Genomic DNA, 26,238 nt, shown 5'->3' with positions numbered 1-26,238 from the left:
ATGGTAACCAGTAACAGAGACTGTCAGCAAAAAGAAAGAAAAGAAACACACTAAAACACTTAGTTGAAGTCCCTTGTTCTTTGTGTCCCCTTTTGAGGTTCAGGAATCAGCCAGTCTTATGATTATGCAGACTATTGATCCAAGTAGTTTCGAAGCTGTGACATGTGAAGCAAAAGTTCATCCTTGCTCCTTTACCCCCCTTCATTTTGTCACACTTGGTGAAGAAGACAAAAGTTATCGGTAGCTAAACGCAGGAGGAGCAGAAAATCATGGGCATATTATGAAGAGCAGTGTACATTGTTACGTCCAAGCCAATTAGCGCAGTCTAGGTCGATCTTTTGAGGTAGATGTAAAATTGGTATGAAAAGATATTTGACCAGAATAATTCTCATTGATCATTGATGTATGTTTATATAATACATTCCGTAGGTTTCTCCTACAAGTTAAGCTAACTAGCTAGGAAAGAATATATACAGGAAATCAAATAATATAACATTCTTATTCTATTATACAATCCCTAAACTAAAGGATAATCTTTGATTCTCAACACTCCCCTTCAAGTTGGAGAGTGGATGTCAAGAACTCCCAACTTGCGTGACATACGAGAGAAATCATCTTTGCCCAATGCTTTGGTGAAGATGTCTGCTATTTGTTGGGAAGAAGCAACATGCTTTGTAGTTACAGAACCATCTTGGATTTTGTCTCTGATAAAATGACAATCCATTTCAATGTGTCGTGTTCGCTCATGGAAAACAGGATTTGCTGCTATATGTAATGCAACTTGGTTGTCGCAATAAAGTATTGCTGCCTTCCGATGTGGCAACTGAAGATCTCGTAACAAACTACGCAACCAAGTCAATTCACAACAAGCATCCAGTCATAGCTTTGTATTCTGCTTCTGCTGAAGAAAGTGAAACAGTTTTCTGTCTCTTTGATCTCCAAGAAATCAAGGAGTTTCCAAGAAAAACACAATATCCAGTGGTAGATCTTCTGGTGGTTGGACAACCTCCCCAGTCAGAATCACAATAAGCTCGCAATCTCAAGTCATTTTGAGCTGGAAAAAATAAACCTTGTCCTAGAGTGTTTTTGAGGTACTTCAAGATGTGCAACGCCACCTCCATATGAGGTTTACGTGGCTCATGCATAAATCTACTGAGCACATGCACTGCATATGTAATGTCTGGTCTCGTGATGGTCAAGTAAATCAAACGACCCACTAACCTTCTGTACTTGGCTGGATCTTTAAGCAATTCACCAGTGTCAGATAATTTCAAATTTTGTTCCATGGGAAATAAGACAGGTCGTGCCCTAAGAAAACCACTATCTTTAAGGATGTCAATGGTGTATTTCCTTTGAGAGATGCTAATGCCTTTCTTTGAACGCGAAACTTCAATACCCAAAAAGAATTTAAGGTCACCGAGATCTTTAATGCGGAAGCAAGTATGAAAAAAACGTTTAAGAGAATTAATGGCACCCAAGTTATTTCCTGTAATCAATATATCGTCAACATAAATCAAGAGAGCAATGAATGACTTTCCTCTTTTGCACGTGAATAAGGAATAATCTGCTTTGGACTGAGTAAAACCAGCAGCTTGAATAGCTTCAGAAAATTTTGCAAACCACTGACGAGAAGCTTGCTTGAGGCCATATAAAGACTTATGGAGGCGACATACCAAATTCTCCCCCTGTCGCTGAAGACCAGGCGGTGGTGTCATATAAATCTCTTCATGGAGATCCCCATGAAGGAAGGCATTATGGACATCGAGTTGATGAATGGGCCAAGAGGAAGCAGCAGCAAGTGCAAGAAGGCTACGGACAGTAACCATCTTGGCTGTAGGAGAAAAAGTATCATGAAAATCAACACCTTCTGTCTGTGTATAACCCTTGGTGACTAACCGAGCTTTGTATCGTTCAATAGAGCCATCAGAATGATGTTTGATCTTGTAGACCCACCGACAACCAATAGGGTGCTTACCAGGAGGAAGAGAAGTAAGAGTCCATGTATGATTGGACTCTAAAGCTTGAAGTTCAGAGCTCATGGCTTGCTGCCAGTTAGGATCAGAATTGGCCTCAGAGAAAGAACGTGGCTGCACACTGTGACTGAGTTGAGTAATGAAAGCAAGATGTGCTGGTGTATAACGGTGATAAGAAATAAAGTTTCTCAAGGGATAACGAGTACCTGAGGTGTGATGTGAAGACGAAGACTCCGATTGGGCAGCTTTGGGTAGCGTGACTTGAGAGCAAACATAGTCTTGGAGGCACACATTCGGGTGGTGCTGGTGCTGGAGAAGGTGGTGCAGTAGGTGGAAGAGAGGATTGGATTGCAGGAGGATCTGGTGCTGGAAGAGAAAAATCTGTAGAATGAGGCGTAGATGGAGTGGGACGCATGGGACTAATAGGCAAAGTGTGCTCTGTGGGCTCAGGAGCTAGATTGGAATGTTGTGGTAGAGATGAGTCATGGGCCAAAATGGGTAAAGGAAGGCTAGTGTTTGGGATGGTGGTGGGACCAACAATTGGAGTAAAAAAAGAAAAGACATCTTCCTTAAATAAAACATCTCGGCTAGTGAATATTTTGTTAGTGGACAATCATAGAGCTTATATGCCTTTTGGCCAACTGGGTACCCAATAAAAATAGATTTAACTGCTCGAGTATCAAACTTTTTGGTAGGGTGAACTATAGTAACATATGCAAGGCAACCAAATACTCGTAAATGTGAATATGATGGGGTTTTGTGATATAAACGTTCAAAAGGGGTTTGTTTGGAAAGAACTAAAGTGGGAAATCGATTAATCAAATGAACGGCAGTGAGAATGCATTCCCCCAAAAAACGGAGAGGCAAGTGTGCTTGAAATCGCAAAGCACGTGCGGTCTCAAGAATATGGCGATGCTTACATTCGACAACACCATTTTGTTGGGGTGTGTAGATGCTAGAATGTTGATAAATGGTGCCTTGTTCTTTAAAAAAATCACGCAATGAAGAAAATTCACCCCCGTTGTCTACCCTAATTGCTTGGATTCTAGCAGTGAATTGGGTCTGAACCATGGAAAAAAAAGACTTTAGAAGCCCTTGTGTTTCATGCTTATGATGCATAAGGAAAACCCAGGTAAAACGAGAATAATCATCCACTATAGTTAAAAAATAACGAGCCCCAGAAAGGGAAGGAACTTTATGAGGTCCCCAAATATCACAATGAATAAGGGAAAAAGGTCTCGAAGTTGAAATTGAACTAATGCCAAAAGGAAGGTGAGTTTGTTTAGAAAAATGGCAAGCATCACAAACATTATGGAAAGAAAAAGAACAATTCAAATGTTTTGCTAAAAATTGTAAACAAGAGGATGAAAGATGCCCTAAACGGCGATGCCATAAATCTCCAGGAGTTGTAACCAGGTGACAGGAAGGTCGGGTGGTGGATGGTGTTCTATCAGACGCCAACGCCATAAGGTAGTAGAGTCCATCACGCTCCTTACCCAAACCAATCGTCGTCCTCGTCTTCAAATCCTGTAAAATACACCAAGTGGGAAAGAAAATTATTGAGCACTGTAATTCTTTCGTAAGTTGACTTACGGACATCATATTAACTTTAAATGTAGGCACACATAACACATCTTGTAAATAAAAATAAGAGTTCAAAGGAAGAGTCCCAGTAGACGCAATTGGTGTTGTTTCTCCACTAGGCATAGTGAATGGCAACATAGAGGAAGTATTCATCCTCTTGGTAAGTAATTTCGAATTCGATGTAATATGATGAGTTGCTCCACTATCAATTATCCAATGTAAATTGGGTAACAATTCGGAAATACCTGAAGAAGTTAAGGCGGTATTGGCTTGTGGTGCAACGTGAGATGGATCAGTGTTGTCACTCATCATGGCATGAATTTTCTTACATTGATCCTCGGATAAAGATGGCATAGCTGTATGAATCTCCTGCAAGGATGGACCATTGGAGGCCACATTATTGGCGGAACGGATGCTAACTTTCCCTTTGCTTTTCCCAGATTTGTGAAGCATGTGTCCAGGGGGATAGCATGTAGCTTGTAGCACTTGTCCACTGTATGATGATCCCGATCGCAATGGCTGCAGTGAAGAGGTTGACGCCCAGAAAAATTTGAACGCTGATTGTTTCGAACTGCCATAGCTGCTGGTTCAGTGATTGCTTAGCTGGAACCCAAGTCACGCTGCTTTTCTTCCTGGGTGATCAAAGAATAAGCCTTGCGAACCGTAGGGAGAGGCTGCATAAGAAGTATCTGGCCTCGAATGGCGCTGTTGGACTCATTAAGCCCCATAAGGAACTGCATCAACGAGTTTCGTTCCTCCTGTTCGACATGCTTTTTCATGGCACGCAAGAACAAGCTGGAACATCGCTGTAAGAAGACAGCTCATCCCACAAACTCTTCATCCTGGTATAATAAACAGCAACGGACATCTGCTCTTGTGAGAAGGAAGCTATGGTGCGTTGTATCTCGAAAATACGAGGAGCGTTAAGTTAGGAAAAACGTTCTTTAAGGTCCTTCCAAATCTCTTGTGCGGTGGAGGAGTATAACACGCTTTCTGCAATATCTGGTTCTATCGAATTGAGCAGCCAAGATAAAACCATGTCGTTGCAATGTTGCCAAACCTCAAAACTCTCAGGCTTAGTTTTCTTCGAAGGGGCTTTGATTGTCCCATTCACGAACCCTAATTTGTTCTTCGCGCTTAGGGAGATGCGCATAGAGCGACACCATGTCGCATAATTGTTTCCATTAAGGATTTTGGAGACAAGAACCATTCCAGGATGATTGGAATGGTGAATGAAAAAGGGATCGGAAGCATCGTTTTTGCTTCCTGATGCAGCGGATTCTTGGTCTTTGGTCATGGTGGCAGCGGCAAGGAAAGGATGAAAATTAGGGTTTAAAGATGATTATTTGACAGGTGCGGCTAGAGCCAAGAGCTAGAGTTTCCTCTGCTCTGATACCATGTAAAATTGGTATGAAAAGATATTTGACCAGAATAATTCTCATTGATCATTGATGTATGTTTATATAATACATTCCGTAGGTTTCTCCTACAAGTAAACTAACTAGCTAGGAATGAATATATACAAGAAATCAAATAATATAACATTCTTATTCTATTATACAATCCCTAAACTAAAGGATAATCTTTGATTCTCAACAGTAGAACACTAGCATCAACTAGAAGTAGCAAAAAGAAACCTTTAGTGAATGCAGACCAATCCATTAGAGCAGCTTATGGAGCTTTAGCAAACCTGCAAACAAAAAAATTCAATAGACATACAAAAGTTGAAAAAAGAAAAAGAAAAAGAAAAAGAGAAGAGAAGGCTAACAAGAACCAATATTGAAATAACATGATTTATTCCTCATTGACACTGCAGCACATACTGAAGCTTCAAAAGAACGACAGCCAGCTCACTGTGCTCTTGACAGGTCTCTAAGTCATTGTAAACATGAATTATGCCTAAATTTGTTTAGAGTAGATGAGGATCAGCAGAGGCTCAAGCACCATGGTCAAATAGGTGCTTCTTTTATGGGTAAAAAATCTCCATTCTATAGAAAGATCATCACAGGTATGCATATTAGCCATCCATATTAGATAAATAAGCAGGGACAACACTTAAAAATATGATGTCATAAGACATAGATATTCAACATTTGTTATAAGTCAATCACCAAAGCCTCAATCACGACGACTACTTGGGATCCTAGAGAGAGTTGGTTGGTCACACAGAGAGCTGCAGTCTAAAGGAAGTAGCAGGCCTTGAAATGCATGTCATATAAGATGCTAGACAACAGTATATGAGTGAAAAATTAGCTTTATGTGCTACTGTGTCATCCCATGCTAATACTTACATGAGTGAAGTAGCAGGCCTTGATAGTTTCCCTATGTGCAACTAGTTCCAGACATTCACAAATGGATATGAGGGCCTTACCCATAACCAGGCAAATCCACAAAGTACCAACTTTTATTCACCTACAAATAATTGGTAAGCTTAGTCTTCCCTACACAAAATTACACAAAACTAAGCAAACCCCAGAAACTAAAACACATTAAAACCAGAAGAAAGAAAAGAAACCTGGTTTGTACTGGTACAGAAGTCCTAAACTTTCTCACGTTATGGGAACTTGTAATACAAAAAGCCAAATGCCTCCAAGCCCATTTCCAACTTTGTGCATGTATGCATGGGCTATTAGTTTAGTCCATAACATTAGCCTTTGTGAGAAGCAAGCCCATTCATCCCCCAGAGTCCACTCTTCGGGTATTTTTTTTTTTCATGTGCACACTTACATGAGAACCATGACAAAATTTTCAACGTAATCTCTCACAATTTGACATGTGTCAAATGTGATTTACAGTAATTAGAAATACACATTCGACACATGTCAAATTGTGATTGTATTTCTAGTTACTGTAAATCACATTTATGCAATTCAATCGGGACTTTATATTCTCTATCATTATCGCTTCATATTCCATCCTATAGAAAACGATTGAATTGCAACAAAAGAGAGAGAGAGAGAGAGAGAGTATTGACTATACCAAAAGCAGACTTTATATTCTATCTTATAAGATAAGGATTTTGAGGAATATTTTACTTGATCTGGTGGGACGCGGCCTGCCGCAGCATGAAATGTGTGTGGCCATTTGCAGGCCCTTTGACTACAACTTTGATTATCAATTGCTTGCTTCTATTAATCTAGCCAATCAAACATGAGCACCTCGCGGGCATCACTCATCTGAAGTGCTTGTCAATTTGTCACCAAAAAAGACAAGGCATGTCTCCAATGTTTTTTCAGCAATGCCACTTGCTATTTTGCGCTCATGATTCAGGCGCATGTTAGCCTCCACCCAAAGGAAAAGTGTGGGTCTCTCTCTAAAAGCAAAAGCAGCTTGTAAGGCATTTCCAACTAAGATTTGGTGAAATTCCAAACTTCTATGGCTTTTCAAGAGTGGGGGTATCTAAGTATCTTTGCTTTGCGCTTCATCATTGAGCACTCTTATGATCCTCCTATCCAACAAGAGATTCCCTTCAATGATTCATAAGGGTTGTTGGAGAGGCCTATTGGGCTTTTTTCTTAGTGACCCATTGAGTTGAGCATGCAACAATCTACATGTTTATCCAAATAATTAAGTGAAGTGGTGAGATTTTAGTTGGTAAGATCATATTTTGAAGAAAGAAATATGAGAATGAGTTCAGGCCTACATATGGCTCCGTCCCTAATACTGCACATAACCCTACTTTCGTCTTCATATATTTAAACTTTTCGAAATTCTTTCCTTTAACTTGACCGTTGCGAAGTTCTTGATAGACATAGCATTGGTGTCTCATTGACAACTAGCTAGAAGCTTTTTGTATTCTTGGTAAGGATAGATGGATAATCCGCAATTATGGTTATTTTCTGTAACCACCAAAACAACCTCCCTAGTTTCTGAAGGGAACCACATTTAAGATTTCATAAAATGAGTGCTGAAGTGTGTTACAAATCAAATGGTTTGTATTGCTTTTGGATGTTTACCATTTTGTAAGTGGATACAAAAGTAAGCCAACAATCGACATTACCATTTCATCATTTGTTTTCCTGTATTTTAAGTTTATTAAAAGATTCATCGTGATAATGGTCATCTAGTCATGGTAAAGGGGCCATGGCAGCACCCAACTTAGGCAACATGTGCCTTAGAAGTTAGGTGAATTTTTTAAAAAATTTGGTTTGTTTTGTGCGAGTAGAATCATGTTATGCTTACAAAATGAATAGGGCAACTAATGAGGTCATGTTCATATTAGAGTCCTTGGGAAGAGATTTGTTTTCTCTAATATGTAGTTAAAAGACTTTCAAAATGGATCACGTCAAATTTTTAGACGAAAAAATAAACAGAGTTAAATTATAAGTGACCCATTATAATAAAATTTTAATTGAAGTAAAAAAAAATTGACTAATTTATTTCAAATTGCACGTAAGCTATAACCCAGGTGATATTAGTGTAAATTTTTCCTCTTTATAGATCAAAGAAGTAAAATAAATGAATAAAAAGTTGTTGTAAAGGGTTCTTGAATTCCAAAGAAAGGGAGGACTTGCGATGTAAACCCATCAGATTTAAAGCAGTAATAGAAATCTCAGCAATGAATGATCCTATGTGGATCTTGTAAAACAAACTACAATGCTGCCCTTATCTACTTTTTTGGTGTGAATTCTATGTTAGAGAATATAAAGTCCCGGAAACTTGAGTAAATAAATTACAACTTATAATAAGTGGTTCTACTTCTAATAATATCGAGATCTTTTGTGATAAAATCTCATACCTACTACCACACCTACTGAGTTTTGTAGGTGATTAAGTTGGAGACAATTTCGATATTGCTAGTAGCGGGACTCCAACCTAGACCCAGACCAGCCACACTTTGATTGGATGTGGTCATCGACCCGATCGACTCCGACTCAAACTTTAACCTATGAATACACAGACCTAGATGATTAACTCCAATATGAACCTGGCTCCATGTGTGGCCCATCTCTCTAAAATTTAACGTTCCCCATAACACAATTTTATAATGGATATGATTCCCAACTTATCTGCCTCCATCCAATTAGGAATTTTAGGGATTATTGTACTCTTCTTTGCCACTAAACCAAAAGCTCCAAAACTAGGATACTGATCATAAACAAATTCGCAAGTAAAATTCTTCAACCCTTGAAAACATGTAGAATATGCCACCATTTAGATTTGGATTGGCCTAAATGGTCACCTGAAAAAGGTTTGTTTGCCATTATATGCTGCTTTTGCTCTTCTTCTTATCTTCCAACAACTGTTTCATTGCCGTCATTACTAAGCCACATGTTGAGAAAAGACTGTTGGATAAAAATTATCTCTCTCAACCAATTGGAGGGTAAATCAAGTTTACAAAACAACACTGGTTTACAAGAGGACTGAAAAAAAACTACCACCCAATAGGCTTATAAATTCTAAAATCTTCTGCAAACTGTAGGAAAGCACCCAAAATACCAAATATGCTGAAAACCAACTAGCAGAGGCAGACCAGGTGATGCTTAAACAGTAAATTAGTGTTATTAGCACTTATGGACTGCATTAGATATAATTAGTAGATAATTTTTTTAATTTGACTAGCTTCATTCTGAAGTTTTTTGAATATCAACATATTTTAGTGTAAATATTTTTTTAAAAGAATTATTCCCATAAGATATATAATATATACTCCAGACTCCCAAGTACTAAATTGTCCATCAGCACATGTTTTTATACAAGAGACTCAATTCCATTCAATTATGGAGATGACTAGTACTTTGATTCAATGGCCATTCTATACACCTAAGTTCTTCACAATATAACTCTAAGAAGTGAGCAGCACAACTAGAGTGATATATTGTTATACGGTGAGATTCCTAATTTACTCCTAAGATCCACAGAAAAATTGACGGACGTGACCCAAAAAACTAAACATGGGACACATGGTCGAATTGAAGGATTACGAGAACTAAAAATTGAGTTGAGGGGTTAAAATGTAGCTCGTGGATAAATTTAAGAACCATAACAAAAAAAAGCAACACAAGAAAAATAACAAAAAATGAAAAACACATGGCCATACAGTGGAAAAGTTTCTGCAGACATGGTTTCTCAGCTGAAGATAATCCCTAACAGTACCAATAAGTCAATAACCCAAGCATTTGTATCGAAATTCATAAGTTGCATATGCCCTCTACTCTCTAGCAGAAGATACTCTAATTGCATTTTAGTATTTCTGATTTTTCTACTAGTATAGCAATTAGACCCTATTTTTCCAACACGTTACAAGTACTCTGTGATCGGTATTTTGGTTATACAAAAATACATAAAATTGGTGCCCCAGCAGTCACAGCTACAGAAAATTTATATAAATATTATCGATCAGATGTGTGTGTATCTAACTTTGTGAGTGGTATTGGGGGGGTCCTCTTAGAAGAATGAGATTCATGGAGACATACAATTTTCTTTTAGTTTTGTCTTGTGGCTATCAGTATAAAGTACTTGGCACTGATGTTATTCTCCTACTACGTACATCTAGTGGAGTATAAACATAAAGCCTCTTTATGCAAAGATATGCCATCTCTCTCTCTCTCTCTCTCTCTCTCTCTCTCTCTCACACATCAGTACTCTGTTCTACTGCACAAACCCTCCTTTTTCATCATCAAGGCTGCTTGTTTTTGCTGCACCCAATGATCCCCTCAATCATCACATTTATATACTTCTTCTCTTCCTCTCCTCCTTCCCTGCCACAATTACTACCAGTTTTTTAACTACCCTTTATTTCCTTCTCTCTCTTTTTCCTCTGTCCGTCTTTGATCTCTTCAAATATGGCTTCTCCTAATCATCTCACCTACTGCCTTTCTCTGTCCTTTATAATATACTTGGTTTTTCATTCTTCCCAAGCCATGATCAGCACCACCAACACTAACCAGTCTCAGTTTTTTGTGCTCATGATAAAGTCTCTTTCAGATAATTCAGGCAATTCCTTGTCCGATTGGGATATCACAGGAGGAAAACCTTACTGTAACTTCTCTGGTGTCACCTGCAACAATGAAGGTTATGTTGTCGAGATGGATATCTCCGGTAGGTCACTCTCCGGCCACTTTCCTGCAGATATCTGCTCTTACCTGCCAGAGTTGCGCGTTATTCGTCTTGGTCGTAACAATCTCCAGGGTGACTTTCTGGATAGCATAACCAACTGCTCCGTCCTGGAAGAGCTTAGCATGGATCACTTGTTCCTCAGCCAAACGCTTCCAGATTTTTCACGCTTGAAATTTCTGAGGATACTTGACCTGTCTTACAACTTGTTCAAAGGCAAATTCCCCATGTCAGTATTCAATCTTACCAACCTTGAGGTGCTGAACTTCAATGAGAATGGAGCTTTCAACTTATGGCAACTACCAGAGGATATTCACAGGCTGACAAAGCTCAAATCTATGGTCTTGACAACATGCATGGTGCAAGGAAAGATCCCAGCATCAATAGGAAACATGACTTCTCTTGTTGATCTTGAATTGAGTGGAAATTTCCTGGGGGGTCAAATTCCAGCAGAGATTGGTTTGCTCAAGAATTTGAAACAATTAGAGCTTTACTACAACCAATTTGGTGGAGCTATTCCTGAGGAGCTTGGAAATCTCACAGAGCTCATAGACATGGACATGTCCGTCAATAAGTTGACTGGAAAGATCCCAGAATCTATTTGTCGCCTTCCCAAGCTCGAAGTTCTGCAACTCTACAACAACACCCTTTCAGGTGAAATCCCAAGTGCGATTGCAGACTCGAAAACACTGAGCATGTTATCACTTTACGACAATTCTTTGACCGGTGAAGTTCCAAGAAATCTGGGGAAGTTATCGCCTATGATTGTCCTAGACTTGTCAGAGAACCGTCTTTCTGGTCCATTGCCAACAGAGGTTTGCAAGGGAGGTAAGTTGCTCTACTTTCTAATGCTGGAGAACAAGTTTTCTGGAGAGATACCAGAGAGTTATTCAGAATGCCAGTCTCTTCTTCGATTTCGACTTAGCTATAATAGTTTGGAGGGTCCAATACCTGCAGGACTTCTTAGTCTTCCCCATGTTTCAATCTTTGATTTGGGTTACAACAATTTGAGTGGTCAGATTGCTGATACAATTGGAAGGGCTAGAAATTTGTCAGAACTGTTTATACAGAGCAACAGAATTTCAGGTGTTCTACCCCCTGGAATCTCTGGAGCAATCAGTCTAGTGAAGATTGATCTCAGTAATAATCTTCTTTCTGGTCCAATTCCTTCTGAAATTGGCAATTTAAAGAAGCTAAATTTACTGATGTTGCAAGGCAACAAGCTCAACTCTTCCATTCCGGATTCGCTTTCTTCACTAAAATCTCTCAATGTTCTTGATCTCTCCAACAACCTCTTGACAGGAAATATCCCAGACAGTCTCAGTGAGTTGTTACCAAACTCTATCAACTTCTCAAACAATAAGCTTTCTGGTCCAATTCCTCTCTCATTGATTAAAGGAGGGTTGGTGGAAAGCTTTTCTGGGAACCCAGGTCTCTGTGTTTCAGTCTATGCTAATTCATCAGATCAAAATAAGTTCCCCACATGTCCACAATCTTTCACCAAAAAGAAACTAAATTCTTTCTGGGTAGTTACAGTTTCAATAGTCATCATCCTCATTGGAGCTCTGCTGTTTCTAAAGCGCCGGTTTGGAAAAGAAAGAGCAGAGGTGGAACATGATGAAACCCTGTCCTCATCATTCTTCTCATATGATGTAAAGAGCTTTCATCGAATCAGCTTCGACCACCGTGAGGTCATTGAAGCCATGGTTGATAAGAACATAGTAGGCCATGGAGGATCTGGGACAGTATACAAGATTGAGTTGAGCAGTGGTGATGTGATTGCAGTGAAGAGGCTGTGGAGTAGGAAAGCAAAAGATTCTGCAGAAGATCAGTTGTTTATAAACAAGGAGTTGAAAACTGAGGTCGAGACTCTGGGAAGTATAAGGCACAAAAACATTGTCAAACTGTACTGCTACTTCTCAAGTTTGGACTGCAACCTTTTGGTTTATGAGTATATGCCAAACGGTAACCTTTGGGATGCCCTTCACAAAGGTTGGATCCATTTGGATTGGCCTACCCGCCACCAGATTGCGCTCGGGATTGCGCAGGGTTTGGCATACCTCCACCATGATCTGATGCCTCCAATTATTCACAGAGATATTAAGTCTACAAATATCCTGCTTGATGTCAATTACCAACCCAAGGTTGCAGATTTTGGCATAGCCAAGGTTTTACAAGCAAGAGGAGGGAAAGATTCCACAACCACTGTTATTGCCGGGACATATGGTTACTTAGCTCCAGGTAATTTTTCTGCCCCAACTTACATTCACATTTACATGACAATTTTTATGATATAATATACGCTTTTTTATATCTTACTGTCTGCATTAAATTTTGATTTTGGTAAGTTTTCTGTAGCCAACTTTTTATGGCTGGTCCAAGTTGTTGCTTTTTTAAAGCTAAGAAAGTACTATATCCATGATATCTTGATTTACTTTTAGTAAGCTGTGCTTTGACACAAGGCAATCTGAAAAACAAAAACAAAAAAGTAGTTCCTAAAATCAACAGTGTCCTATTATAGTGTCACTTAGCCTTTTGGCTTAATTTACTCATTTCTCCAAATCAGTTTTGGATAGATTACATAGAATGTTTCACTAAATTTAATTGATGTCTGTGACAGAATATGCATATTCATCGAAAGCAACAACCAAGTGCGATGTCTACAGTTTTGGGGTAGTCTTAATGGAACTGATAACTGGGAAGAAGCCAGTGGAGGCAGAGTTTGGAGAGAACAAGAACATCATATACTGGGTTTCAAACAAAGTGGACACTAAAGAAGGAGCCATGGAGGTTCTAGACAAGCGACTATCAGAGTCATTCAAGGAGGAGATGATCCAAGTTCTTCGCATTGCCGTTCGATGTACCTACAAGGCTCCTTCTCTGCGCCCAACCATGAAGGAGGTGGTTCAGTTGTTGATTGAAGCAGACCCTTGCAGATTTGATTCATGCAAGTCATCAAAGACTAAAGAATCATCAAATATGACAAAAATCAAGAGCCCATATGATTTATGATCTGCATGAAGAGTTTGCTTGGGTCCCAAGTCCCAGGTTAAGTAATATATAATTGTATATGATCAGATAACTATGGTCCTTCTTAAACTTATTAGGGGACTGGTCATAAAGATAACTAATTACTGTCTTAGTTTTCATGAGGGTGGCTTGTAGATTCTTTATCTCACTCTCTTTATCTTCTTCCTTTTTCCCTTATTTTGTATTTTGTATTTTGTATTTTTGCTCTTGTAAGGATTTGAGGAATTTAGTCACTATAACTGCTTTACAGTAAAGCTCAGCATCCATATCTCAGAACAACAAATGAAATCATTCCCTAACTTTTATACGTTTTGTTTTTTCCTCTTTATCTTTTTTGCTTTTTTCCTATTAGAGTGGGGGGAAAAGGCACATATATTAGTGAGGAGTGGAAGCTATGAATTGTGAGAGCCTTCTTTATGCATGAAAAAGTAGGATCCTGATTCTGAATTTAAAGGTAAAGAGGCATATATGATTCTTGTGTGGGGGGGCCACTTGAGTTAGCTATCCATTGGATATATAATTGTACCTGACTGATAGCTGAGCATCTGTGACAGAGGAGTAAGCAGTAAATCTAATTTTTTTTCCTGTTGTTTCCTTGTTTTGTTTTTCTACATGAATTTTATTGATTTTTGTTGGAATGGAGGAGGTGTGTGCATGGAAAAGCACCAAGCTTGTTTCACCATAGATAGTGAGCCATAAAACCTCCACTCAAAAGGTGGAAAAATCTTTAATGATTAAAGGTATTCTAAGTGTGACTTGGGATTATTCCATTTCTCCCAAGTTCATTTCATCTAAATATTCTATCACTAGCTAGTTTTCTGCTGCTCTATAGTATATCATGTTATAGACAACATCATGTTCAACCCAAAATTTATCAGTTATCATTTTCCTTTAAAAGGCCGAGGATACAACTCCAGTACCAACTTGCGCTAAATAGGAACACAATTTAATGAATTATGATTAATCTATGTCATAAATAGAGAAAGATGAACCTGTCAATCAATCTGTCACAAAACGTCGGCACTAAAAATTATGAATTCAAACTGTAAAAAAATCCAAATACACATATCTTATACGATAAATGAAGAGTCTTATAATTGTTGAGTCATGTCATAGAAACATTGAATAGAAAATCGGTCGGCCATTTGGTGCATACTAGAGTCATTTGGGAAGACAAGTTGTGACAAGCATATAAATATATCATGATTCATGGCAACATGTGCGTGTGTTTTCAATGCAACCGTGTGAGCAAAGCACACACTTGCAAGGTCTTTCTGTGTCCAACTTTGTGAGTGGGGTGCGGGGTCCTCTTAGCAGAATAAGATTCATGGAGACAAATATTTTTCTTTTGGCATGGTGGAGAGGCCATGAAGGAAAAAAGCCAGAAGCTTTGAACAGTTTAAAGAGAATGGTTCTTGAATGAAAAGACAGGGGTATCAGTATCAAGGCAATGCAAAGCTGTAATATATAAGAAGCTTCATTCTAAGGACAAATATGTCCTCCACAAGTACAAGAGGGCAAATCAGCAAAGCAGGAAACAAATTCTAAGCTGATTTGGTCATTACCACAAACACCTTATGGTCATTCTTATCAACTATCATCATTGACTTCTTTCCAAATTCCAAAGCTGTTTTATGTTCTTACCATGCTACCAAAAAGGAGCTAATGATAATTAACTTTTAACTGCATACATAGTGCTAGAAAACAAAGCTGTCAATGTTTTATTTGAAAACTTTACCTCGTTGTAGGGCAAAGGATTGCTTATTTGAAGCCACTCCACTGCCTGAAATCACAAAATAATAAATTAGTGGTTCTTGTTGGCTAACAATGACATTCACAAACAAATAGAAACAATTATTACTATCTCCACAAAGGAAGCACTGATTATGCAAGTAATTAAGTGCTAATGTAATAAGTGTGAGGCATGATGCAAGAACAGTGATGCACCAAAATAATGGTGGTTAATTTAATTGGGTTGAAACTTGAAAATCATACCAAAGGAGAACTTTTACATGCATTCCACTTCACACTACATACTGAATCTGAGTAGTGCCTTTAGGACATGATCTTTAAGAGAAAAATAAATAAAATAAAAACTAGAGTAGAAAAAAATAGTAAGGCAAATTAAAAAACTTGACACTTGCAACAAGCACTATAAATTTTTTATTTTATTTTAACTCTGATGAATGTTATGTACAATAAGTCTAGGAAAAGAGAGACACACTCATATTCTAGGGGGTTAAAACGTTGAGGCCTGGGGTTATGTACTGGCAATGCCTGTGAAGTGCGCACTAAAGTTGTATCCCACTCCAAATATAACAGAAGTTGACACTTGGAAGGTAATTATGTAATCAACACTTGGAAGGTAATTATGTAATCAACATTCAAGGCCTTATACTCCACTTTTCCTTCAAGAAAAAAAAAATCAATGAAAATAAAAAGGCTACATCTCTATTTTCTTTTTCGTCAACACGAGATGAATTTGAACTTAAGATCACTTTCAATATTAAAAATATATATATTATTAAACTAAAAGCTAATTGGTGTAAGATAATTGGTATAAGCAGACGCACTGTGAGTAGGGGAAAAAGTTATAACAGTTTCTATCATTGATCTCTTGTTTGCACAATATGGAGGAGAGCCATGAGTGATGAGTCCAAGCCCAAAGTTGCCACTTGCTACCCATCGTAATGTCAGTTACGATATTTTGGGCCACCCCAAGTTTGTCCTCCAGGTTTTCCAGCAAGAGCAAGACTCACAAAGACACCAGAAAAATGTGGTATTGAAAAAAAAAAATTCATTAAGAAAATTGGGTACAACAATAAAAAACATGTCACCAAGATGCATTTTATTTCCGACAGACCAGTACCCTCAGAAAAATTGTATGTGGACATCGGAAACATACTTTTATTTGGCACCAGCTGTGCAATGCCAAAACAAGGTCTGTGTGTGCAGCGCAATGCCAAAACAAGAGCATGAAATTATGAAACTAAACCAATGATCTTTTGCTATTATCTTGTGCCATGAGTCCTAAGAATCTGAAGTAAACACAATGTTTATGTGAATGCTTGATAACAAAATCATCATCTGTACTTATTTTTTTCCCCTGACGATGCACCATAAAATTAAGAATTGACGTTCTTACAAAATCATCTTCTTTCCCTTCTTCTTTGTCCTTACAAGTGAACCGTCACAATCACTTGATTCCTAGTTGATGAGTTACAAGCCCAAGAGGGCTCATGGATATTACTCCAAGATATTCCGGAGATGTGTATACCAATAGAAAGAAAATTATTATGCATATATTATGTGAATTAATTATATCATATAATGGTGTTACGATCATGCACAAAAATTGCTCAACTGAATTGAAAAAAACAGTAAAACAAACGCTAGCTACGATTGATTATAGCTTTTTCTTATGAAATAGAAATAAAAACAAACGCTAGTATAATTTCAAAACTGTTGGTCTAAATGTGGATTAGCCAGGCATTGCATATTTGATATGCAATGATGGTGAACTTTTTCCCATTCATTATTGTTTTTACCTAACAAGAAATGTCAAGAAAACAAAACAAACAGGATTACAAAAGAATGGGGTGGCGGAGTCTCTTTGTCGGGCTGTATGTCTTAATTCTGTTACACTAATTTAAATTCTCAAGCCGTTGGAGTTTCTCAAAATGGGATGCTCCTTTATGGTAGATTTGGATTTGGAGAAATGCAGAGATGAGTTTGGGGTTTCTTTCATTAAAATATTTAATGTATCCTTTTTATTGAATTCAATTTCAACGTCATAAGTCCAGTAACGTTGGGCACAACAAACTTTTTGGCGAAGTTAGGAAGGGGTAGGTCTCGAGTTTGAGACTACTAGTCTGCAGGACAAAGCGGAATTGATCTACTTTTATTTGTTAATGACCCCAGCCACACAAGGCACTGGCCGGCTGTGGCCTGTGTTCTTACCAACATTCATTAACAATTAAACATTTAATCAATTGCTCCCAGCTACCACCTTTTGATCTGACAGCTTCACATTAAATATCTATATTTGAAACAAACAGAAATCAGAAATGTAAAAAGTAAAAACTGATCAAATGGGATGTTTGGGACAACAATTCTGTGGGGCTTATGAGCTCTGACTTGTGCTTTGGGTTGGCCCACGGGTCTTGCCGGTTTCAGATGCTGAAAGGAGAAATACATCAAAATCAGAAAAGATGGTGGGGACTTTTTGGAGTTGGACAGGTTTTCATTTTCAATTTCATGCGGGTTCTAAAAGCTACAATGCCAGATATCACTTTTAAAAAAATATGTATCAAAATACTAAATTTCAATACATAAAATCTAACAATACAGTAAAGCCGTCTACAAGACAGTAAAAATATAGTTCCAATAAAAAAAAGTGCAATCAGCCAATAGAGCAATACTGTTTCAGGCAAAAGCCGAATAAACAACTATAAAACTCATATCAGTACAATTAAGAATGATTTCTAATCAGGTTCACAAAATTCAAACAATTAAAATCCTAAAACAACCTATAATCCTTTTCAATTTTTTTCAATACAAGTAATTAGATCCTCGCACTATTGCCATTAACTGAAGCATCGCCATAATTAGATCCTCGCATCTAACTGTTCATAATAGCAAACAAGAGTCCTAATTTGACAACGATCATTCAAGAGAAATTTTCACACACACAGCTAACAAATTAGTCTTTTAAGTTTTGCCCATGAATAATTTGACAATCCAAATGATTCATTTTTTTTTCTCTCTTCAGATATTATTAGTACAAAAATAATATAAAACTTAGCTCAATACAAAAATTGATTAGACATATAAGCAAATAAATAGAATAATAAAATGATTTCATAGAATACCAAATCGTGAAATAAAATTGTAAATTCGATCCAAAAGATTAATTTGTGATTATGGGCACCATAAAGACAAAAGAGTATACGCCAGTGGGGTATAGGTATAGCTCAGTTGATTGAGCTTTTTTTTCCACCTTCACCTATATGGGCACAAGTTCGAAACTCCCACGCCCTCAATGAATATTTGTGTAAATCCCCCTCCCGAATCGCTTGAATTTGTTTCTCTAAATTAGGATAAAATTTAAGTATTTAAAAAAAAAATGATATTGCATTTATAATTCAGGCACAAAGACCGTCAGCATACGAAAGATCCACAAAAGATTAATTCAAATATACAGGAGTCTACCGATAACATGAGGCACACAAAGTGGCCTCCACTCATATAACCACAAAGAGTCAAAGAAATTCCGACATAAAAGTCTTCTTTTAAACATCACTAAGAAAAAGGCCATAAAAAAAAAAAAAAAAAGAAGTTTGATTAGCGTTTTAGTTTCATCACGTCAATTTATGAAATGTGGAAATGGTAAATGAAGATTGTAAATACCAAATTAAAGGATTTGCCGACACTCACAGAAGATGAGTACAAGAAAGATTGATTGTGGACGGTTTGTGACTATTACATTTATCCAATTGTCATTCTGTTCATATTGTAAAAGATACTGTATTTTGCTTGCTCACAAACATATGACTCAAATATAATAATTGATGCTTATACTGGACAAAAATATCAACATCACCTAGCTAGTAGCTGCATTCGTATTTGTTCAACCAAGTTAATGTTAACTTTTGTCCTTGCTCAAGTGACGAGATTAGGTCGAGAAATGTGTTAGTTTTAAATTAGGTTAATGTTCGATTCCCTTTCATTGTAATAAAAAAAAAATTGCGTAAACAAAGTTAATTTTTGCCGATAATTTTGCAACTTTTGGCTTGAACATGGATTTGAGATGCACTATTAAAAAGTTAAAACCAACTTTAGTTAAGTGATTAAGGTTATTATTCATATAATATTTCGTCAATAAACTTTAAGGTTTTTCTTTTCAACTTTCCGGTGGTTTTCATTCTTTCAATAAGGCAATCATGATCTTGATATTTCTTATTTTCATAAAAGTATTATAATAGTAGAAAATTGAAAGACATTTTAATTCTTATTAATGCACAAATGAAAAATTGGAATGGTAATGAAGTATTTTCCTCGGTTACTATTTCTAAACACGACACCGAGAGTAGTTCAGTCTCATCCAGAAATGAACATGGGCATTACATTCTCATAAAAACTATTATGCAAACCAAAAGGACCATATTTTAATCTTTTTTTTTTAAACTTATGTTGAAACTAAAAACATGCATTTTTTTTTTCTTATAATAAATACATAGTTTTTGTTTTTCCTTTTCACCATAATATAGTATTAACTAAATTGAAAATTTTGAACCACAAGGTGTGATGTGATTGGCAAACTGCCACCTCCAGCTAGTGAGCTACCTAGTGCCTCAATGATAGGGTTTGAAACTTGTTGAAGACTTTGTGGCAGGATGTGAACCCGAAAGGGATTAATCCCACACCTAGTAGTATTTACCAAAAAAATTTGGAAAATTTGCTGGTCATAAATAATTAAAGTAGCAAATAAACTTTTTCAAATTGCCACATATAGGTCAACAAACTTCAATTTAAAAAATTTAATTTGCTACTACTTAAGACGTGAAAATGAAATAATTGTTTTCTCATCGAATATTGAAAACCTCTTTATTCAACTCAAATAAGAACACTCACAAATTAAGATACAAAGCATAATAGAGTGCACCTGTCCAAACTCCACCAAAAGATGAAATTACCACATCATATTCATAATCATGGTGATAATTATAGGAAAAAATAACAACCTCCAAAATCCAAATAGAGGGATGTGAAGGTGACAATTCAAACTCTCTATAGCAATTGTTGTGCCCACCATGTAACACTCATCCCATAAATGAGTGGCTGAGTGGCATGGCATTCATTGTTTGCTGGGTCAGTGTGGTTGGCTGAGTGTCCTACACTTCCTCTCCCCCATTATAATTTTATAAACTAAGACAAAAATTCATGGAACAATTTTTAATATTTCCAGAAACAAAAAGAATACTGTTTAAATAACATAAATGTTTTTAACTGCAACCGTCCTTGAATTTGTAGTATGGTAGAGGCAGAGAGAATTTTTGGTAGAGTGGTGAAATGCGTTTGAATTGTAATAAAAGAAAGAGTCTGAATTTTTACGAGTGATCTCTCTTACTTAAATTTATGACTTCGTCACTAGCAATGTAACGAACTTGTATATGAATTGACACTTCCATCTTTCAAATAAGCGGCTATATAGATATAAATTTGACGAAATAACTAAATTACTACAGTTGACACAATTGAAAAATATAGAAATCAAAAAATCAAAATGAAACTCGAATACAAATTGGGGACTTTGCATTTGATAACCCAATGAAAAAACCAAACCTAGATCTAGAATGATAGGGTCTTCTATCGCAATTTTATAACAAGGTGCATTTATAGCCATTGAATGTAATGAATGCCAATCTGCATTTGGTACAAGGGATCAGACATTCTACGTCACTGAAAAGTCAGAAGGACATGATGGCGACATCGATGCAGCACGTCCTTCTGTAACTATTTTTTGTATTTTTTTTGGACTGCCTCCTGTAACTCTAAATTTTTTTTTTCTGTTACAAAAATATGAAATTTATTTATTTTTGAAAATTGGGTATTTTACTGGTGGAGCGGTGGACATGTAATTCGTGTCGTGATATTAACTCAACTTATTCTTATGCTTCAATGAGGAAAATACAACTCTCAATAATTCAATTCAAGCAACTAAGTTTCAAATGTTATTCCTTAAGAGCATTTACAATCATGTTTTTTATTTTTTAATTAAAATATAGCTAAAAATATATAAACTTTATTTTAGGAGCTCTCTACAAAATTTTAACTCTAATTCTACTCTCTAGTTTAGAGAGTCATAAATGTTATAACTCTTTTTTAATTAGTCCATATATATTAAAAAATTATATAAAAAATAGTTAGCATTAATTAAAAAATTAAAATAAAATATCATTAAATTATAGGGAGCCTCTAGAAGTCTTTTCCCTCTCTTCATATTTAGGAGCTCTTAAAAGTCTCCCTACTTTTGTCTTATTATCATCTATTATTCATTACTATACTTTTGTCGTATTATCATACACTATTCATTATCATATAAACAAATTTATCATCTTTGGAATCTCATTCAATAATAGTTGATCTTTCTTTTCGTATTATCGTACAAAATAAAAAGTTTATCATCATTAAATTCGCTTTGATTAATAGTTAATTTATCGTTAAACTACTGAGTTTTTGTCGTATTATCATACATTATTTATTATTTGTATAAGCATGCGCTTTTATTATGTCATTTGGCACCACGCCATGTGACGCGTTATTATATCGTTCGGAATCCTGCCAATGCGTGCGTTATTATGCTATTCGGTACCTCGACATTTGACGTCTTGTTGTGCCATTCGATAGCCCGTCATTCGATGTGTTATTATACCATTTGACACCCTGTCATTTGGCACGTTATTGTGTCATTCGGCACCCTATCATTCGACGCATTATTGTGTCATTCGACACCCCTGACATTCGGCAAGTTATGGTGACCTTCAGAACTTTGCCCTTCGGCAGTTTACATCAAGATACTGGGATCAATAGGTAAGGAGAACTGGCTTAAAAACTTCGTACCAAGGAATGTGCAAATTTCGCCATCCAATATCCTTCTTACTTGGGGACTTGGGGGAGTGGAGATAGTGCACTATACGACTTGGAAGAAGGCTAAGGTGTTGCTCAGTCAGTGGATTGAAGATTACAAGTCATCAACCAAGAAGTACATACTTACTTGAGAACTTTAGGGACTCCTGTTTATACCATATCTGACCAAGCAGCTCTAAGCAAGGAAAAAAGTCCCTCAGTGGAAGATTACAAGAAGTGAGGACTCCCCTTACCTATAAAAGGAGACCACTCTCCACTTAGAGAATGGTCACGTACCTTCTTCCCTTTATCTTTGGGTCTTACCCTTTGTACAATGTAAATACACCTTATTATAATGAGAATATACTTTTCTGTAGACGTAGCCCATTCATTAAGGATGAACCACGTATATTTGTCTTATGTATATTTATTTACTTTGCTTTCACTTGCCTCCTCAAGGTATACACTTGCTGAAGGCCTTAGCCTTCACATACCATCCATCACACATCACATCTCTAAGTTGGGCTCAATCTTGACCGTCCATTTTTTAGCATTAACATAATATTACAAGAAGTGAGAACTCCCCATCACCTATAAATAGAGACCGCTCTCCACTTAGAGAAGGATCCTATATGTTCTTCCCCTTATCTTTGGGTTATACCCCTTGTAAATACACATTCTTATAATGAGAATGTACTTTTCCGTGCACATAGCCCATTTATTAGAGGTAAACCACATATGTTTGTCTTCTGTATATTTACTTACTTTCCTTTTGTCATTACTTGCCTAAGGCAATCACTTGCCTTCTTAAGGCCTAAAGCTTCACACACTTGCTAAAGGCTCAAGCCTTCACACATCATCCATCACACCTTACATCTCTAAGTTGGGTTCAATCTTGATTGTCCATTTTTGAGCATCAACAATTCATATCAAGAAATTTATCATATTTGGACTCGCGTTCAATAATAGTCGACCTTTATTTGGATTGAATTTTTGTCGTATTATCATACAAAGCAAGAAGTATATCATCTTTAGACTTGCGTTGATTAATAGTTAATCTATCATTAAACTACTGAGTTTTTGTCGTATTATCACACACTATTTATTATTTGTATAAAAACAAGTTTATCATATTTGAATTGGAAAATGCTAGAGGCACCAACTTTGAGCACAAACTCTCTAATAGAGCGTGGGACCTGGTGTATTGGCGGGCTCCACCTCTATTAGAGAGTTGGTGCCCAAAGTTGGTGCCTCTAGCATCACCCATTTGAATTTGTGTTAATTAATAATCAATCTTTATTTTGATTGAGTTTTTGTTGTATCATCGTACACTAATCACTATCATATTAGCATGTTTATCATCTTTGGATTCACGTTACCTACTGGCCTACTCATGGCTAAATTTTTTTCATAATATCATACACTATTTTTAATCCGTATAAGTTGCCTATTATATTCAAATTTATGTTATTAACTGCCAATCTCTCTTTGAGTCGGATTTTTGTCGTATTATTGTACACTATTTATTATGTGTATCAATAAGTGTGCTTTCTCTAGATTCGGGATTAATTTAGAGTCGTTATTGACACTCAAAAAAAATGATATGCACTTTGCACTTGGGCAATGAGAGGGAAAATACTCCCCTCCTTCCCTTAAAAGTATAAATTCCTACATTCTTGCTTATGAAAGTATAATGTATGCAAATATTTTTCTTTTTATATTTTTTATGAATTATTTTTGTCCATGTGTTAAATCGTAATTTATTGAAAGGATAAGTATCTTCTTCCAAGAAAAAAAAAGAAGGAAAGCAACATTCTCATTGAGTGTGTTAATTAATTACCAATCTTTCTGTCGGTTAAATTTATCATTTCGTGTCAAAAATTATCTTATCACATTAAAAAATTAAAAAAGGAAAAGATAGAAGAAAAGAAGACAAAAGGGTGGGTGTTTGTTTGCAAGGAGAAAAGAAACGAACAGAAAGTTGAAAATGGCACTTCACCGGCCTCCCCAAATCCAAAAAGCGTAATGCCTGCCAAAACATAAAAACTACCTCCCCCCAACCAATAAAATTTGCCATTATAGACCAACAATAACCCACTCCTCTTTCCCTCTCCACCTCTCTCTCTCCCCCTCTCAAAACCCCATAACAAAAGCAAGACCAATAACCCAGAATAGCTTTTATAAAAGACTGAGAGGGAGAGAGAGAGGTGTCTGTGCTTGGCTTTTACCCATTTTCCTGTTCTGCAATGGCGGTGGAAGACAGGACCTTCCCTTTGTCTCCCACTCTGTGCAGTGACCCAGTTGCCCTTGGGGTACCTTCTCATCATGCTTTTGTGTTTCGAGGGACGTTTTCGTGCATTCACAGACTGAAAGCACTACAATGTAGCTCTTTCTCTCTATAAAAAGGAGAAAAATCCAACCTTTATTGGTTGGAAAAGGGCAAACAGGATGGAGCCAGGCAAATTTCATTTATATAATATTTCTTTTCTCTGAAAAAAAGCTAAAGGCAAAAAATTTCATACCCTCTTATTTATGTTTGTGGGTTTTTTTTTTTTTTTTTTTTTTTCTTTATGGGGATTTTTTTTTCTATGGGAAGTGAAAGGTTCTTGAAATTCTAGAGGCGGAGGAGGAGCATACGGTTCGTCATCGATCATGGGTATTTGTCACCACACACTCAAATGTCACGAAGAAGACAGTAGGGGAAGCATGTTGATGACTATGACTTTCATGGTTGTTGGTCATAATGATGTGATGATGAAGTTGTATGTTATATTTCCCCAAATTTTCCATACACTGAGTTGATTTTATAAAAAAAGAAAAAAGAGGTATAGTTCTTAGCTTCTTCTATATGTAACTTGCCCTGTTGTGTTAGTTTCTTTTTTCCATATTAGTCTCTCTTTATTTTACATTTTATTTGCTCAACATCGTATGAAAAATTATTGAATGTCTGTTGCTTGTTGAAGTGAATATGGGCTTTCATGATGGAAAACTGCCTCTTGAGAATGAAACTGTTCCAGTTTGCCTCTAGAAGCCTTAGAAATTACTGCATATGTTTTCTTTGACCATTTGAGTTGGTTATCTTTCCTTTTCACTGGTCTATTAACAGATGGATGGAAGTGGAAAAAGTAGAACCACTTCATTCAATGTGTTCTGGGCATTTGGGCCTGATTCTTTTACCATTGTGTAGTCTTCCTAAGCTAATAATTAGTTTCTGGCATTTTGTGTTCAACATACGTTGGAAAAGAGGTTAATCGATCGAGCAGGTCCAGCATATATTGCAGCTTGCTGTTGATCTACCCTGGACAATTTCTTGTCACTGTATCTCATTCAGCTTGTAATAGTGTTTTCCTTTTATTCCCATATCAGGAGTATAATATCATCTTTGAGGTCTGGTGCAGAAAAAATTTCTGAAATCAGAAATGCTGAAGTGAAAATCCTCAACATTTTAACTCTTTTTCCCCACTCTATTGGCTCAATGTTGCCCATCCTAGAGGGTGTGGTTATAAGTTGAGCCTTTCTTTCTAATGGATAGAAGGGGTAAGTAAATCATGTCGAAATAACAATCAGAATTTTGTTTATCATTCTCTGTTTTAGTTGCAGTGTCTTCTCTGTTTTGAATCTTGCTTAGCAATTTCAGATTGTCAACTGTGTATACTGTTGTTTGTTAGTTAAAGAAAATTGTCTTTTGCCTTTGGATTGTGCTAAACTTTGCTGTCTCCCTCATGTCTATTCATTAGACAAAGCAGCTTCAACATTTGTCCCCAACTCTCGAACCAATTCCACTCATGGCATGACTGAACTTTTACCAGAGTCATACTTAAATTCTCTCCTTGTTTGACAGCAGTTTGCTGAAGGTCATCTGCATATTCTCGATTGCGGATACATTCCATTGTATCTTTAATTTACTTTCTTTTAGAATGCAGGAATTATCATAATCCTTTTCCGGTTTACCAACTGAAATTGTCTT

The 26,238-nt window shown here is 36.7% G+C and overlaps 1 protein-coding gene and 1 pseudogene across 1 annotated transcript; one reads left to right on the top strand and one right to left on the bottom strand.

The window, feature by feature from the left end:
- Positions 1–3,465: 3,465 nt before the first annotated feature.
- Positions 3,466–4,934, bottom strand: LOC148919446 (uncharacterized; annotated as a pseudogene).
- Positions 4,935–10,124: 5,190 nt separating this feature from the next.
- On the top strand, positions 10,125–13,897 carry XIP1 (Leucine-rich repeat transmembrane protein kinase family protein). Its single transcript, XM_008220936.3, has 2 exons — positions 10,125–12,854; positions 13,234–13,897. The coding sequence occupies exons 1-2, from the start codon at positions 10,343–10,345 to the stop codon at positions 13,623–13,625; spliced, it is 2,904 nt and encodes a 967-aa protein (XP_008219158.1). The 5' UTR covers positions 10,125–10,342; the 3' UTR covers positions 13,626–13,897.
- The last annotated feature ends 12,341 nt before the right edge of the window (positions 13,898–26,238 follow it).

Source organism: Prunus mume, linkage group LG2 (assembly GCF_029339155.1).
Source record: "Prunus mume cultivar Tortuosa linkage group LG2, ASM2933915v1, whole genome shotgun sequence".
Taxonomy (NCBI): Eukaryota; Viridiplantae; Streptophyta; class Magnoliopsida; order Rosales; family Rosaceae; genus Prunus; species Prunus mume.
Note: the sequence above shows the minus strand (reverse complement) of the source record. Positions and strands in the feature narration are given on the sequence as shown.